Consider the following 17,836-nt stretch of genomic DNA (forward strand, 5'->3'; position numbering starts at 1 on the left):
CAGACTGGGTGAGGAAGATGAGTGTTTGTGTTAGAGGAGGTACCTCTGATGGACAGACTGGGTGAGGAAGATGAGTGTTTGTGTTAGAGGAGGTACCTCTGATGGACAGACTGGGTGAGGAAGATGAGTGTTTGTGTTAGAGGAGGTACCTCTGATGGACAGACTGGGTGAGGAAGATGAGTGTTTGTGTTAGAGGAGGTACCTCTGATGGACAGACTGGGTGAGGAAGATGAGTGTTTGTGTTAGAGGAGGTACCTCTGATGGACAGACTGGGTGAGGAAGGGAAGGGTTTGTGTTAGAGGAGATACCTCTGATGGACAGACTGGGTGAGGAAGATGAGTGTTAGTGTTAGAGGAGGTACCTCTGATGGACAGACTGGGTGAGGAAGATGAGTGTTAGTGTTAGAGGAGGTACCTCTGATGGACAGACTGGGTGAGGAAGGGAAGGGTTTGTGTTAGAGGAGGTACCTCTGATGGACAGACTGGGTGAGGAAGATGAGTGTTTGTGTTAGAGGAGGTACCTCTGATGGACAGACTGGGTGAGGAAGATGAGTGTTTGTGTTAGAGGAGGTACCTCTGATGGACAGACTGGGTGAGGAAAATGAGTGTTTGTGTTAGAGGAGGTACCTCTGAAGGACTGGGTGAGGAAGAAGAGTGTTAGTGTTAGAGGAGGTACCTCTGATGGACAGACTGGGTGAGGAAGATGAGTGTTTGTGTTAGAGGAGGTACCTCTGAAGGACAGACTGGGTGAGGAAGAGAAGTGTCTGTTAGAGGAGGTACCTCTGATGGACAGACTGGGTGAGGAAGATGAGTGTTAGTGTTAGAGGAGGTACCTCTGATGGACAGACTGGGTGAGGAAGATGAGTGTTTGTGTTAGAGGAGGTACCTCTGATGGACAGACTGGGTGAGGAAGATGAGTGTTTGTGTTAGAGGAGGTACCTCTGATGGACAGACTGGGTGAGGAAGGGAAGGGTTTGTGTTAGAGGAGGTACCTCTGATGGACAGACTGGGTGAGGAAGGGAAGGGTTTGTGTTAGAGGAGGTACCTCTGATGGACAGACTGGGTGAGGAAGGGAAGGGTTTGTGTTAGAGGAGGTACCTCTGATGGACAGACTGGGTGAGGAAAATGAGTGTTTGTGTTAGAGGAGGTACCTCTGAAGGACAGACTGGGTGAGGAAAATGAGTGTTTGTGTTAGAGGAGGTACCTCTGAAGGACTGGGTGAGGAAGATAAGTGTCTGTTAGAGGAGGTACATCCACAGGAAAATAGAAGAGGAGGATGTGGTTGGTTGTTTATCAGTGGAGGAGAGAAGAGAGGTGAGAGAGGAGAGAGAGGACAGAGGAGAGAGGAGAGAAGAGAGGTGTGAGAGGAGAGAAGAGAGGAGAGGAGAGAGAGGACAGAGGTGTGAGGTGAGGAGAGAAGAGAGAGGACAGAGGTGTGAGGTGGGGAGAGAAGAGAGAGAGGACAGAGGGGTGAGGTGAGGAGAGAAGAGAGAGAGGACAGAGGTGTGAGGTGAGGAGAGAAGAGAGAGAGGACAGAGGTGTGAGGTGAGGAGAGAAGAGAGAGAGGACAGAGGTGTGAGGTGAGGAGAGAAGAGAGAGGACAGAGGTGTGAGGTGAGGAGAGAAGAGAGAGAGGACGGAGGTGTGAGGTAAGGAGAGAAGAGAGCGAGGACAGAGGGGTGAGGTGAGGAGAGAAGAGAGGTGTAAGGAGAGGAGAGGAGAGAAGAGAGAGAGAGGTGTGAGGAGAGGAGAGGTGTGAAAAGGCAACCAGCAGTGAGACTGGAGAGATCGTGAGGTGTATCTTTCTATCCGTTAGTTATTTTTCCTCTTCCTGGAGCGCATTCGTCTCCTCCTCTGGCGAAACAGGTGGCGGAAGTTGATGAACAGACCTGGGAAGAAAAAAACTACTTTTTATCATTTAAAATGTTTGTTAAGTGAAAACTCCATCCACTTGGCCAGAAAGACAAGTCCAAGCAAATATACTGTAAGAAAACAAATCGTATTTTGACCCAAAGTGAATGTTTCTCCCTTAGAGACATTAACAGATCCTGAAACATGACAGATAGATACAGCTGGAGGGTCAGAGAGAGGGTCAGAAAGAGGGTCAGAGAGAGGGTTAGGGTAGAGGGTTAGAGAGAGGGTCAGAGAGAGGGTTAGGGTAGAGGGTTAGGGTAGAGGGTTAGGTAGAGGGTTAGAGAGAGGGTCAGAGAGAGGGTCAGAGAGAGGGTTAGGGTAGAGGGTTAGGGGTAGAGGGTTAGGGTAGAGGGTTAGGGTGGAGGGTTAGGGTGGAGGGTTAGGGTGGAGGGTTAGGGTAGAGGGTTAGGGTAGAGGGTTAGGGTGAGTAGAGGGTTAGGGTAGAGGGTTAGGGTAGAGGGTTAGGGTAGAGGGTTAGGGTAGAGGGTTACGGTGGAGGGTTAGGGTGGAGGGTTAGGGTAGAGGGTTAGGGTAGAGGGTTAGGGTAGAGGGTTAGGGTGAGTAGGGGTGGAGGGTTAGGGTAGAGGGTTAGGGTAGAGGGTTAGGGTAGAGGGTTATAGGGTGGAGGGTTAGGGTGGAGGGTTAGGGTAGAGGCTTAGGGTAGAGAGAGGGTTAGGGTGGAGAGAGGGTTAGGGTGGAGGGGTAGAGAGAGGGTTAGTGTATGGGTTTAGAGGGTGGGGTTAGAGGGTGGGGTCAGAGGGTGGGGTTAGAGGGTGGGGTCAGAGGGTGGGGTTAGAGGGTGGGGTCAGAGGGTGGTACTAACTGACCGAGGAACATGAGGGCCAGGTAGATCTTCAGAGTGAAGGAAAAGCTGAAGGATGAGCCCAGGACCGTAGGTAGAGGGATGCTGTACAGACGGGTCTCATCGAAGATAGGCAGGGACTGGATCACAGCGATAGCTAAGAGGAAACAGACAGGACAGACAGGAATACATAGCAACACTCGGATATCTTGGTAATAAACTAAGTAATATCTTGTTTGACTACAAACATCATACCACAATTATTTACATACAATTTACAATAAGTGAATATAGCAGGCATAGAGCTCTCTGAGGAGTGTGTGTGTGGTGTGTGTGTGTGTGTGTGTGTGTGTGTGTGGTGTGTGGTGTGTGTGTGTGACAGGTCCACTGACCCTCTGCTAGCACCCCCAGAGGGTAGAGGGGCATCCAGATGGAGTATCTGAGCCAGGTCAGCAGCTTCCAGTCTGTGTCGATGCAGGCCAGCATGTAGAATGGATACCTGGGACAGACGACAAAACAACAGGTTTATTTAGCATCATTCACAAGCAGTGAGCAATACAATGCAGGCCAGCGTGTAGAATGGATACCTGGGACAGACGACAAAACAACAGGTTTATTTAGCATCATTCACAAGCAGTGAGCAATACAATGCAGGTCAACATGTAGAATGGATACCTGGGACAGACGACAAAACAACAGGTTTATTTAGCATCATTCACAAGCAGGGAGCAATACAATGCAGGTCAACAGGTAGAATGGATACCTGGGACAGACGACAAAACAACAGGTTTATTTAGCATCATTCACAAGCAGTGAGCAATACAATGCAGGTCAACATGTAGAATGGATACCTGGGACAGACGACAAAACAACAGGTTTATTTAGCATCATTCACAAGCAGTGAGCAATACAATGCAGGTCAACGTGTAGAATGGATACCTGGGACAGACGACAAAACAACAGGTTTATTTAGCATCATTCACAAGCAGTGAGCAATACAATGCAGGTCAACATGTAGAATGGATACCTGGGACAGACGACAAAACAACAGGTTTATTTAGCATCATTCACAAGCAGGGAGCAATACAATGCAGGTCAACATGTAGAATGGATACCTGGGACAGACAACAAAACAGCAATACAATGCAGGTCAACATGTAGAATGGATACCTGGGACAGACAACAAAACAGCAATACAATGCAGGTCTTCATGTAGAACAGGCAAATAACAACAGTAACAGCATTAGTGAGACGGCTGCAATACAGTGCAGGCCAACGTGTAAAACGGGTACCTGCGAAATGCTTACAACTAGCCTCACTAGCTGGTCCATTCATGGTTACAACTAGCCTCACTAGCTGGTAATATAATGTCCATTCATGCTTACAACTAGTCTCACTAGCTGGTCCATTCATGGTTACAACTAGCCTCACTAGCTGGTCCATTCACGGTTACAACTAGCCTCACTAGCTGGTCCATTCACGGTTACAACTAGCCTCACTAGCTGGTCCATTCACGGTTACAACTAGCCTCACTAGCTGGTCCATTCACGGTTACAACTAGCCTCACTAGCTGGTCCATTCACGGTTACAACTAGCCTCACTAGCTGGTCCATTCACGGTTACAACTAGCCTCACTAGCTGGTCCATTCACGGTTACAACTAGCCTCACTAGCTGGTCCATTCACGGTTACAACTAGCCTCACTAGCTGGTCCATTCATGGTTACAACTAGTCTCACTAGCTGGTCCATTCATGGTTACAACTAGCCTCACTAGCTGGTCCATTCATGGTTACAACTAGCCTCACTAGCTGGTCCATTCATGGTTACAACTAGCCTCACTAGCTGGTCCATTCATGGTTACAACTAGCCTCACTAGCTGGTCCATTCATGGTTACAACTAGCCTCACTAGCTGGTACATTCATGGTTACAACTAGCCTCATTAGCTGGTCCATTCATGGTTACAACTAGCCTCACTAGCTGGTCCATTCATGGTTACAACTAGCCTCACTAGCTGGTCCATTCATGGTTACAACTAGCCTCACTAGCTGGTCCATTCATGGTTACAACTAGCCTCACTAGCTGGTCCATTCATGGTTACAACTAGCCTCACTAGCTGGTCCATTCATGGTTACAACTAGTCTCACTAGCTGGTCCATTCATGGTTACAACTAGCCTCACTAGCTGGTAATATAATGTCCATTCATGGTTACAACTAGCCTCACTAGCTGGTCCATTCATGGTTACAACTAGCCTCACTAGCTGGTCCATTCATGGTTACAACTAGCCTCACTAGCTGGTCCATTCATGGTTACAACTAGTCTCACTAGCTGGTCCATTCATGGTTACAACTAGCTTCACTAGCTGGTCCATTCATGGTTACAACTAGCCTCACTAGCTGGTCCATTCATGGTTACAACTAGCCTCACTAGCTGATCCATTCATGCTTACAACTAGTCTCACTAGCTGGTCCATTCATGGTTACAACTAGTCTCACTAGCTGGTAATAAAATGTCCATTCATAGTTACAACTAGCCTCACTAGCTGGTCCATTCATGGTTACAACTAGCCTCACTAGCTGGTAATAAAATGTCCATTCATAGTTACAACTAGCCTCACTAGCTGGTCCATTCATGGTTACAACTAGCCTCACTAGCTGGTCCATTCATGGTTACAACTAGCCTCACTAGCTGGTCCATTCATGGTTACAACTAGTCTCACTAGCTGGTCCATTCATGGTTACAACTAGCCTCACAAGCTGGTCCATTCATGGTTACAACTAGCCTCACTAGCTGGTCCATTCATGGGAGCTCCACCCGGCACAGCCAGAAGAGGACTGGCCACCCCTCGGAGCCTGGTTCCTCTCTAGGTTTCTAATCTCCACCCGGCACAGCCAGAAGAGGATTGGCCACCCCTCGGAGCCTGGTTCCTCTCTAAGTTTCTAATCTCCACCCGGCACAGCCAGAAGAGGACTGGCCACCCCTCGGAGCCTGTTTCCTCTCTAGGTTTCTAATCTCCACCCGGCACAGCCAGAAGAGGACTGGCAACCCCTCGGAGCCTGGTTCCTCTCTAGGTTTCTAATCTCCACCCGGCACAGCCAGAAGAGGACTGGCCACCCCTCAGAGCCTGGTTCCTCTCTAAGTTTCTAATCTCCACCCGGCACAGCCAGAAGAGGACTGGCCACCCCTCGGAGCCTGTTTCCTCTCTAGGTTTCTAATCTCCACCCGGCACAGCCAGAAGAGGACTGGCAACCCCTCGGAGCCTGGTTCCTCTCTAGGTTTCTAATCTCCACCCGGCACAGCCAGAAGAGGACTGGCCTCCCCTCAGAGCCTGGTTCCTCTCTAGGTTTCCTCTTAGGTTCCTGCCTTTCTAGGGAGTTTTTCCTAGCCACCGTGCTTCTACATCTGCAATACTTGCTGTTTGGGGTTTTAGGCTGGGTTTCTGTACAGCACTTTGAGATATCAGCTGATGTAAGAAGGGCTATATAAATACATTTGATTGATTGATGACAATTTCCTTACACCATATATCTAACACCGAACCACTCTTTAGGATACTTCGATCGCAGGTGAGGAGACTAAAGTTGAGGTTATAGAAAAAGAGTTAAGGAAAACCCATGAAAACAACGTAAACCATTTACCCTGGCCGTTTCAGTCTCCAGATCTCAACCCAATTCAACACCTCTGGGAGATTCTGTTGCAGAGCCTGACATGGTGCACCGCCATCAACAAAACACCACATTATGGAATTTTCTGGTGGAAGAATAATGTCACATCCCTCCAATAGAATGATGTCACATCCCTCCAATAGAACGATGTCACATCCCTCCAATAGAACGATGTCACATCCCTCCAATAGAACGATGTCACATCCCTCCAATAGAACGATGTCACATCCCTCCAATAGAACGATGTCACATCCCTCCAATAGAACGAAGTCACATCCCTCCAATAGAACGATGTCACATCCCTCCAATAGAACGATGTCACATCCCTCCAATAGAGTTCCAGAACCTGTAGAATCTATGAGGAGGTGTATTGAAGCAACTTTATGTCGTGTTTCCTTTATTTTGGCCGTTATCTGGATGTGAGCTGTATTGAGGTAGAGTCACCTGTAGATCTATATTAACTATAGAGGTAGAGTCACCTGTAGATCTATATTGACTATAGAGGTAGAGTCACCTGTAGATCTATATTGACTATAGAGGTAGAGCCACCTGTAGATCTATATTGACTATACTATAGAGGTAGAGTCACCTGTAGATCTATATTTACTATAGAGGTAGAGTCACCTGTAGATCTATATTGACTATAGAGGTAGAGCCACCTGTAGATCTATATTGACTATAGAGGTAGAGCCACCTGTAGATCTATATTGACTATACTATAGAGGTAGAGTCACCTGTAGATCTATATTTACTATAGAGGTAGAGTCACCTGTAGATCTATATTGACTATAGAGGTAGAGTCACCTGTAGATCTATATTGACTATAGAGGTAGAGCCACCTGTAGATCTATATTGACTATACTATAGAGGTAGAGTCACCTGTAGATCTATATTTACTATAGAGGTAGAGCCACCTGTAGATCTATATTGACTATAGAGGTAGAGCCACCTGTAGATCTATATTGACTATACTATAGAGGTAGAGCCACCTGTAGATCTATATTAACTATACTATAGAGTCACCTGTAGATCTATATTGACTATACTATAGAGGTAGAGTCACCTGTAGATCTATATTTACTATAGAGGTAGAGTCACCTGTAGATCTATATTGACTATAGAGGTAGTCACCTGTAGATCTATATTGACTATACTATAGAGGTAGAGTCACCTGTAGATCTATATTAACTATACTATAGAGGTAGAGCCACCTGTAGATCTATATTAACTGTACTATAGAGGTAGAGTCACCTGTAGATCTATATTGACTATAGAGGTAGTGTCACCTGTAGATCTATATTGACTATACTATAGAGGTAGAGTCACCTGAAGATCTATATTGACTATAGAGGTAGAGTCACCTGTAGATCTATATTGACTATAGAGGTAGAGTCACCTGAAGATCTATATTGACTATAGAGGTAGAGTCACCTGTAGATCTATATTGACTATAGAGGTAGAGTCACCTGAAGATCTATATTGACTATAGAGGTAGAGTCACCTGTAGATCTATATTGACTATACTATAGAGGTAGAGTCACCTGAAGATCTATATTGACTATAGAGGTAGAGTCACCTGTAGATCTATATTGACTATAGAGGTAGAGTCACCTGAAGATCTATATTGACTATAGAGGTAGAGTCACCTGTAGATCTATATTGACTATAGAGGTAGAGTCACCTGTAGATCTATATTGACTATAGAGGTAGAGCCACCTGTAGATCTATATTGACTATAGAGGTAGAGTCACCTGTAGATCTATATTGACTATAGAGGTAGAGTCACCTGTAGATCTCTATTGACTATACTATAGAGGTAGAGTCACCTGTAGATCTATATTAACTGTACTATAGAGGTAGAGTCACCTGTAGATCTATATTGACTATAGAGGTAGAGTCACCTGTAGATCTATATTGACTATACTATAGAGGTAGAGTCACCTGTAGATCTATATTTACTATAGAGGTAGAGTCACCTGTAGATCTATATTGACTATAGAGGTAGTCACCTGTAGATCTATATTGACTATACTATAGAGGTAGAGTCACCTGTAGATCTATATTAACTATACTATAGAGGTAGAGCCACCTGTAGATCTATATTAACTGTACTATAGAGGTAGAGTCACCTGTAGATCTATATTGACTATAGAGGTAGTGTCACCTGTAGATCTATATTGACTATACTATAGAGGTAGAGTCACCTGAAGATCTATATTGACTATAGAGGTAGAGTCACCTGTAGATCTATATTGACTATAGAGGTAGAGTCACCTGAAGATCTATATTGACTATAGAGGTAGAGTCACCTGTAGATCTATATTGACTATAGAGGTAGAGTCACCTGTAGATCTATATTGACTATAGAGGTAGAGCCACCTGTAGATCTATATTGACTATAGAGGTAGAGTCACCTGTAGATCTATATTGACTATAGAGGTAGAGTCACCTGTAGATCTCTATTGACTATACTATAGAGGTAGAGTCACCTGTAGATCTATATTAACTGTACTATAGAGGTAGAGTCACCTGTAGATCTATATTGACTATAGAGGTAGAGTCACCTGTAGATCTATATTGACTATAGAGGTAGAGTCACCTGAAGATCTCTATGGTGCTCCAGAGGTAGAAGACGAAGAAGACCACTGCTTTGTTCTGCATCTCCTCCAGACTACCGAAGATCACAAACAGGATTACGTTCCTACCCACCACCTGGACAGGTCAACAACAACAACAAAAAATCACAGAAACACACTTCATTAAAGGGTTAATTCACCCTAAATACAAAATCACTTGTCCTCGCCCTGAATGCATCCCGGCCTCAACCTGAATGCATCCCGGCCTCAACCTGAATGCATCCCGGCCTCAACCTGAATGCATCCCGGCCTCGCCCTGAATGCATCCCGGCCTCGCCCTGAATGCATCCCGGCCTCGCCCTGAATGCATCCCGGCCGGCCTCAACCTGAATGCATCCCGGCCGGCCTCAACCTGAATGCATCCCGGCCGGCCTCAACCTGAATGCATCCCGGCCGGCCTCAACCTGAATGCATCCCGGCCGGCCTCAACCTGAATGCATCCCGGCCGGCCTCAACCTGAATGCATCCCGGCCTCAACCTGAATGCATCCCGGCCTCAACCTGAATGCATCCCGGCCTCAACCTGAATGCATCCCGGCCTCAACCTGAATGCATCCCGGCCTCAACCCGAATGCACCCCGGCCTCAACCCGAATGCACCCCGGCCTCAACCCGAATGCACCCCGGCCTCAACCCGAATGCACCCCGGCCTCAACCCGAATGCATCCCGGCCTCAACCCGAATGCATCCCGGCCTCAACCCGAATGCATCCCGGCCTCAACCCGAATGCACCCCGGCCTCAACCCGAATGCACCCCGGCCTCAACCCGAATGCACCCCGGCCTCAACCCGAATGCATCCCGGCCTCAACCCGAATGCATCCCGGCCTCAACCCGAATGCATCCCGGCCTCAACCTGAAAGTCTCCTATGGGCAAGGAGAGAATCTTTGCTTTGGGTTGGTTTACAAAACCATTGCCGTTAACTTTAGCTTTGACTAACCAAAAACAACTAAAAAGTCAATGTAACCTAAATTAGCATGTTTTTTTTTTTATTTTAAACCCAAGTCATTTTGAAAGTTATTTTTCTGTGTGTTTGGATTGAACCCTACCTGGATCATAGCAGGGAACACCCCTGTCTTGACCAGACCCACTAGAGGGTTCATGACCTCTGCTACGGCCATCATCTGACAGAAATACATCATGTCAGCAATGGTGTGGAACGTGTCATAGAACGAGTCTGGCAAGAGGGAGAGAAAGAGAGGTAGAACACAGTTACACAGTGGAGAGGTAGAAAACAGTTACACAGTGGAGCGGTAGAACACAGTTACACAGTGGAGAGGTAGAACACAGTTACACAGTGGAGAGGTAGAACACAGTTACACAGTGGAGAGGTAGAACACAGTTACACAGTGGAGAGGTAGAACACAGTTACACAGTGGAGAGGTAGAACACAGTTACACAGTGGAGAGGTAGAACACAGTTACACAGTGGAGAGGTAGAACACAGTTACACAGTGGAGAGGTAGAACACAGTTACACAGTGGAGAGGTAGAACACAGTTACACAGTGGAGAGGTAGAACACAGTTACACAGTGGATAGGTAGAACACAGTTACACAGTGGAGAGGTAGAACACAGTTACACAGTGGAGAGGTAGAACACAGTTACACAGTGGAGAGGTAGAACACAGTTACACAGTGGAGAGGTAGAACACAGTTACACAGTAGAGAGGTAGAACACAGTTACACAGTGGAGAGGTAGAACACAGTTACACAGTGGAGAGGTAGAACACAGTTACACAGTGGAGAGGTAGAACACAGTTACACAGTGGTGCTATACAGTGGTGCTACACAGTGGTACTATACAGTGGTACTATACAGTGGTGCTACACAGTGGTGCTACACAGTGGTGCTATACAGTGGTGCAACACAGTGGTACTATACAGTGGTGCTACACAGTGGTACTATACAGTGGTACTATACAGTGGTGCTACACAGTGGTACTATACAGTGGTACTATACAGTGGTGCTACACGGTGGTGCTATACAGTGGTGCAACACAGTGGTGCTATACAGTGGTGCTACACAGTGGTACTATACAGTGGTACTATACAGTGGTGCTACACGGTGGTGCTACACAGTGGTACTATACAGTGGTACTATACAGTGGTGCTACACAGTGGTACTATACAGTGGTACTATACAGTGGTGCAACACAGTGGTACTATACAGTGGTGCTACACAGTGGTACTATACAGTGGTGCTATACAGTGGTGCTACACAGTGGTACTATACAGTGGTGCTACACAGTGGTGCTATACAGTGGTACTATACAGTGGTACTATACAGTGGTACTATACAGTGGTGCTACACAGTGGTGCTACACAGTGGTACTATACAGTGGTGCTATACAGTGGTGCTACACAGTGGTACTATACAGTGGTGCTACACAGTGGTGCTATACAGTGGTACTATACAGTGGTGCTACACAGTGGTACTATACAGTGGTGCAACACAGTGGTGCTACACAGTGGTGCTATACAGTGGTACTATACAGTGGTGCTATACAGTGGTACTATACAGTGGTGCTATACAGTGGTGCTATACAGTGGTACTATACAGTGGTGCTATACAGTGGTGCTATACAGTGGTGCTACACAGAGGTGTAGGCCAAACACTGCACATCCAGAGTAGCCTGGTTCCATACTGTACGTGCTCAAATCCAGTGGTTCTCAACCTATTTTAGTGGCTCTACACCAATCACATTTAGCTGTGCCTGAAGTACACCCCAAGTACCACTTGACGTGTATTTCACCAGTAGGTCTACGTTCTCATTAGTGTCCTCGAGTATCTCTGCGGATAGACCAAACACAACAGGGTGGCAACTACTGCTGTAGTCAACTCTTAAAATGTTGTGAAGACATACAAACAGAATTTGGCTAAAACGCCAAACAGACTGGACCACCAGGCTATTCAAAGCTATTTGCAAGACAAATGAATCTACAGACTAACAGTCAATGTTCTCTTTCTCATATTCAAATGGACACATCTATGAATAAAGAGCCTGTTTAGTTATTCTAGGGAAGTAACACATTGGCTCGCTGGTGTGGTTTAATCTGACTCACTCAGATCACTTCACAGAAACACAACTGAATATAAACTAGACAGCTTTCAGAAACACGACTAGACAGCTTTCAGCTAAAAAAAAAAATTGAGGAGGAAGAATGATAATGTATGTAAATATTAGTGTTTATATGAGCCATCTAATACTAACTCTCTCACATTATGATGAAGAACCAGTTCTGAGGTAGCTAGTTCCAACTGTAGCTGTGGAAAAGGAATGATTCTGATTGTATTCTTTTCTATCCCTGAAACACTGACTTCACCTACTGTGTGTCTATCTATGGCCAACGCTGTCGTCAACTGTCAAGACAACCAACCAACAAACAACAGCTACTAACAAGGCTGGACCCTCAGCAGGCTCTGGACCACTGACCTTGTCCCAGGATGAAGAGACGGACGGTCATGTTGACAAAGATCCAGGAGAAGCCCAGGAACTGGACTAGGTTGTACATGAACAGATAGCCCTTCTTCAGGCCCAGGTAGGCTGAGAGAACAAACCACATATTACCATACAACATCTTTAAAACACATAACATCAGGTTGTACATGAACAGATAGCCCTTCTTCAGGCTCAGGTAGGCTGAGAGAACAAACCACATATTACCATACAACATCTTTAAAACACATAACATCAGGTTGTACATGAACAGACAGCCCTTCTTCAGGCTCAGGTAGGCTGAGAGAACAAACCACATATTACCATCTTTAAAACACATAACATCAGGTTGTACATGAACAGATAGCCCTTCTTCAGGCCCAGGTAGGCTGAGAGAACATTGTACAGCTTTCAATAAAAACACAATTCAAAAAATACAAAAGGAAACTCCAGTCAGTTGGTTTTTTATGTCTATAACCAAAACCAAAATGATTTGACATTTCAGATGTTTACATTATCAAATATCAAGTACATAAAAAAGGTAGTTTGTACTTGTGTGTGGTATAAACTAAAAGATGAAGCACAGTCAAAACCAGGGTTGGCGGCCAGTTGGCGGTGCGCGGTGGATTTATTTGGCCCCACAACTTTTCAGAGAAAAAAAAAAAGTTGCATTTTTCTTTCTTTTTTTTCTTTTTGCATTTTCATTGTTGGAGGGTGTAAGGGTGTAAAAACACCAGGATGTTCATTTAGTCAAATCTGTTCTCAAGTATAATAGAGAGAGACGTGATCGGATACAACTTTAAGCAACGTTTCAAATGATCCGTTTTTGGATTCTTGCCGTCAAATTGCAGTCTACAAATGATTTGTGCTCATGTTCCGGTCTGCCGACCAACTGGTTAATGAAAAATAAATATATCAGCCTGAGGCTGAACGTAGTTGATGATCCCTGGTCTAAACCAACAGCATCTTTACCAAGAAATGTAAATATTCAGATTAGAGATAAAAAGGGCCGCGGTGTTCACAGCTGCACCGCTCGGTACTTACGGTCTTTACGGATTCTTGACTCGATGCTGACCTTGTTTATCTTCTCCTCTTCCTGAAAACAAAACAGACAGACCGTCAGGTGTAATAAATGTCATAACACCCTTATAAAAGACAAAATAAATAAAGCCTTATACTTCCTTGTGTATTACATCTAAAAGTTGTACCAAAACTGACCCTGGTCATTACTACCTTAGCCTGAAGCTCCATCTCCGCGTCTGATTCGTCGAGCCAACGGTCGAAGTCTGGCGCCAGGAAGAGAGGTTTCCTCTCCTGCAGAGTGAGTCTGTCCCACCAACGCTGCTCTTGCTTCCTCACTGTCACATTTACCAGGCGCTGGGTCGACCTGTGACTAACCTGGCAGACAGACACACAGTGAGTATGATAATAATTGTAGATACCACAGGAGGTTGGTGGCACCTTCATTTGGGGAGGACGGGCTCGTGGTAATGACTGGAGCGGAATCAGTGGCATGGTATCAAATACATGGTTTCCATTCCATTCCATTTGCTCCGTTCCAGACATTATCATGAGCAGCCTCCTGCGGAAGACACACTTACTAATAAACCACAAGCAGGGAACAGTAACAATCTCTAGTACCAGAAGAGAATGTTTGTCTTTGAGACTGAGAAGAGTGTGAGGTATTTATCACTAATGAAAAAAAAACTACATTTCTGGAATAGGAAATAATAGAATACCTCAGGTTTCACTGGTTCCAGGAAGTCCAGACTGAACTCATAGTCATGGTCTCCTTTAGCGCCGTGACCCTGAGCTGTCCAACAAAGGAACGTCGGTTTAATACCATGCACTCTGTACAGACTAGACGTATTTTCCTTCTTTCTGTTCCAGCGTAATACAAACCACCAACCTTTGAATTGCAGGGTGTTGTTTTGCACGCAGATTTCAAGATCCTAAAAAAAAAAAATGCAAAAAGAAAAATGTCATGCATCAACAACAAACAACTCAAAAAGCGGAAGACTGTCAGCTACCAGGCTAAACATAGAAACCACACACTAACATTGGTTGAGATCAAACTAAGTGACTGAATGGCGGATGTGTTTCCTTCACACATACAGCATCACTAAACGTGTTCTGATGACATTACATACAGTAAGTAGTACGTAGCTGGAGTACATGTGGTCACGATGTACCTTGAGTGTGTGTTTGCTGACTGGCTAAATTGGATCCAGCGATCACCATGACAATTCCTGAATCTTTTATGAAGCATTGACATTTGGTAGGATGCACCACCACCACTAGCTACTACAACTCAATATGAATTACAGTAGCTAGTTAGCTTCAGTCGCTGAGTGTTGGCTACTGTCTCGCCTCGTTGAGAACCATACTTCTCATGACGACCTGATTTTGTTATGTGGAAACACTGGATCAAGACCTCAGGAAACTATATATAATATAGAAGTTATATAAATGATATATATATGTTACTCTGTCTTGTGACATGCTACACTTTTTTTATCACTCTGTATAGCTAATAGAACAAGTGGTAAATTATCTAGCTAGATGTACGAGCTTACTAGCTAACATGTAAGCATGGGGCTGCTATCAGTCCATTCTCTAAGCAGCATTGTAGCTAATGTCATGTATGTCATTTGTTCATGTCAGCGACGTGCATTCAATTGACAACGTCCAGCAGTGAGCTTAAACAAATACACTTATTACTGGCTGAAAGAGGCCATCTAGCTGGCTTGTTGTCCTAACCATCTAGCTGGCTTGTTATCCTAACCATCTAGCTGGCTTGTTATCCTAACCATCTAGCTGGCTTGTTATCCTAACCATCTAGCTGGCTTGTTGTCCTAACCATCTAGCTGGCTTGTTATCCTAACCATCTAGCTGGCTTGTTGTCCTAACCATCTAGCTGGCTTGTTGTCCTAACCATCTAGCTGGCTGTTATCCTAACCATCTAGCTGGCTTGTTGTCCTAACCATCTAGCTGGCTTGTTATCCTAACCATCTAGCTGGCTTGTTGTCCTAACCATCTAGCTGGCTTGTTGTCCTAACCATCTAGCTGGCTTGTTGTCCTAACCATCTAGCTGGCTTGTTGTCCTAACCATCTAGCTGGCTGTTATCCTAACCATCTAGCTGGCTTGTTATCCTAACCATCTAGCTGGCTTGTTGTCCTAACCATCTAGCTGGCTTGTTGTCCTAACCATCTAGCTGGCTGTTATCCTAACCATCTAGCTGGCTTGTTATCCTAACCATCTAGCTGGCTTGTTGTCCTAACCATCTAGCTGGCTTGTTGTCCTAACCATCTAGCTGGCTTGTTGTCCTAACCATCTAGCTGGCTTGTTGTCCTAACCATCTAGCTGGCTTGTTGTCCTAACCATCTAGCTGGCTTGTTGTCCTAACCATCTAGCTGGCTTGTTGTCCTAGCCATCTAGCTGGCTTGTTGTCCAAACCATCTAGCTGGCTTGTTGTCCTAGCCATCTAGCTGGCTTGTTGTCCTAACCATCTAGCTGGCTTGTTGTCCTAGCCATCTAGCTGGCTTGTTGTTCTAGCCATCTAGCTGGCTTGTTGTCCTAACCATCTAGCTGGCTTGTTGTACTAGCCATCTAACTGGCTTGTTGTCCTAGCCATCTAGCTGGCTTGTTGTCCTAACCATCTAGCTGGCTTGTTGTCCTAGCCATCTAGCTGGCTTGTTGTCCTAACCATCTATCTGGCTTGTTGTCCTAACCATCTAGCTGGCTTGTTGTCCTAACCATCTAGCTGGCTTGTTGTCCTAACCATCTAGCTGGCTTGTTGTCCTAACCAGCTAGCTGGCTTGTTGTCCTAACCATCTAGCTGGCTTGTTGTCCTAACCATCTAGCTGGCTTGTTGTCCTAACCATCTAGCTCGATGACAGGTCGGTCCCGGAGATCATCCGTAACATACCTTAGCGTCACTCAGCTCCACACGCAGGTAGATGTCTGCATGACGCTGTGCCCAATACACGTGGGGTGTGAGGGTCTGCATTGTGATATCTAAAAGGTACTGTTAGTGAAATTAATATCCTTGCTGTTATATCACTGAGAAGCAATGCTGGAGATCCTCCGCCTCATTCATTAGGACAGCTGGTTAGATGCGGAAACAGTCATCCATGATACTCAGGGGTGCGTTCAGTTCGATTGAACGTTTACGTTGCTTAACGGTTTGTACTGAACGACACGGTTCCCTAAAACGATCTTGAACTTACTTTGAGGTACGTTTGCTCCGTGTGTATCGAAGCAATTTACTATAAATGACTGCGGCACAGCGGTCCTCCAACACAAACCCCATCCAACTACGCCTTCCCCGTTTTTGAACTGGTCGTTCAGAACAGCACCGTTTCCGTTGAATTGAACGTTACAGTACGTTTTTCTGCATTGAACGTAGCTCAGGTGTCGCAACGTGCGCGTTACACCCACAAATCAAAACAAAGGAAGGAACGTGCTCGTGCACAGTCGGTACAATTTTTAAAAAAAGTTTGAAAACATTGATACTATTTAAATGGAAATACATATAATATGGATGGTCTCTGGATTTGTCTTGGACTGTACAGAAGTACAGATCTTACAAAGGTAATTTTTTTTTTTTAATTCGGGGCTTCATGTATGCTATGGGTGAAACCAACATCCAAGGGCTGCTCGCGTCATGTTCCGCTCCATGTGACACCAGCCAATTCATGCCTTCTGAAATATTTACATCTGATGTGTGAAAAGGATTGAGTGATATCCACCCTCATGTTATGTACTATATACAGTCCATACAATACAAGTGACTGTTGTACAATCAGTCAAGTAATCAGTGGTGGAAAAAGAACTCCGTTGTCATACTTAAGTGAAAGTAAAGATTACTTGTCATTTTCTATTAAGTTAAAAGTGAAAGTCACCCAGTAAAATAATACTTGAGTAAAAGTATTTGGTTTTAAATGTACTTAAGTATAAAAAGTAAATGGAACTTCTAAAATGTACATAAGTATCAAAACTAAAAGTATAAATCATTTCAAATTCGGTATATTAAGAAAACCAGAAGGGACCATTTTTTATTTATTGTCAGATAGCCAGGGGCACACTCCATCACTCCATCACTCCATCACTCCAACACTCCAACACTCCAACACTCCATCACTCCATCACTCCAACACTCCATCACTCCAACACTCCAACACTCCATCACTCCATCACTCCAACACTCCATCACTCCAACACTCCATCACTCCATCACTCCATCACTCCAACACTCCATCACTCCAACACTCCAACACTCCATCACTCCATCACTCCATCACTCCAACACTCCAACACTCCAACACTCCATCACTCCAACACTCCAACACTCCATCACTCCAACACTCCATCACTCCAACACTCCA

The 17,836-nt window shown here is 45.1% G+C and overlaps 1 protein-coding gene and 1 long non-coding RNA gene across 2 annotated transcripts; both read right to left on the reverse strand.

The window, feature by feature from the left end:
• Positions 1–511: 511 nt before the first annotated feature.
• LOC118964980 lies at positions 512–1,323 on the reverse strand. The gene is made up of 3 exons (XR_005052307.1): positions 780–1,323; positions 676–728; positions 512–573 (listed from the first exon to the last, which is right to left on the reverse strand). It is a non-coding gene; the product is annotated as an uncharacterized LOC118964980 (long non-coding RNA).
• Positions 1,324–1,682: 359 nt separating this feature from the next.
• On the reverse strand, positions 1,683–16,820 carry LOC118964981 (very-long-chain (3R)-3-hydroxyacyl-CoA dehydratase-like). The gene is made up of 11 exons (XM_036981561.1): positions 16,378–16,820; positions 14,358–14,400; positions 14,188–14,261; positions 13,682–13,846; positions 13,493–13,544; positions 12,446–12,556; positions 10,062–10,189; positions 8,979–9,091; positions 3,107–3,213; positions 2,740–2,871; positions 1,683–1,887 (listed from the first exon to the last, which is right to left on the reverse strand). Exons 1-11 carry the CDS (start codon positions 16,456–16,458, stop codon positions 1,811–1,813), a joined length of 1,083 nt encoding a protein of 360 aa, XP_036837456.1. The 5' UTR covers positions 16,459–16,820; the 3' UTR covers positions 1,683–1,810.
• Between the last annotated feature and the right edge of the window lie 1,016 nt (positions 16,821–17,836).

The sequence above is a fragment of the Oncorhynchus mykiss genome, chromosome 6 (genome assembly GCF_013265735.2).
Source record: "Oncorhynchus mykiss isolate Arlee chromosome 6, USDA_OmykA_1.1, whole genome shotgun sequence".
NCBI lineage: Eukaryota > Metazoa > Chordata > Actinopteri > Salmoniformes > Salmonidae > Oncorhynchus > Oncorhynchus mykiss.

Bases quoted from the DNA above. Each gene is read 5' to 3' on its own strand.
- LOC118964981 (XM_036981561.1), bottom strand. From the start codon at position 16,458: ATGCAGACCCTCACACCCCACGTGTATTGGGCACAGCGTCATGCAGAC. The intron at 13,545-13,681 runs GTAGTAATGACC...TTTTGTTTTCAG, and splicing joins AGATGGAGCTTCAGGCTAAG to GAAGAGGAGAAGATAAACAA. The intron at 10,190-12,445 runs GTCAGTGGTCCA...CCCTCTTGCCAG, and splicing joins TCTCTTCATCCTGGGACAAG to ACTCGTTCTATGACACGTTC.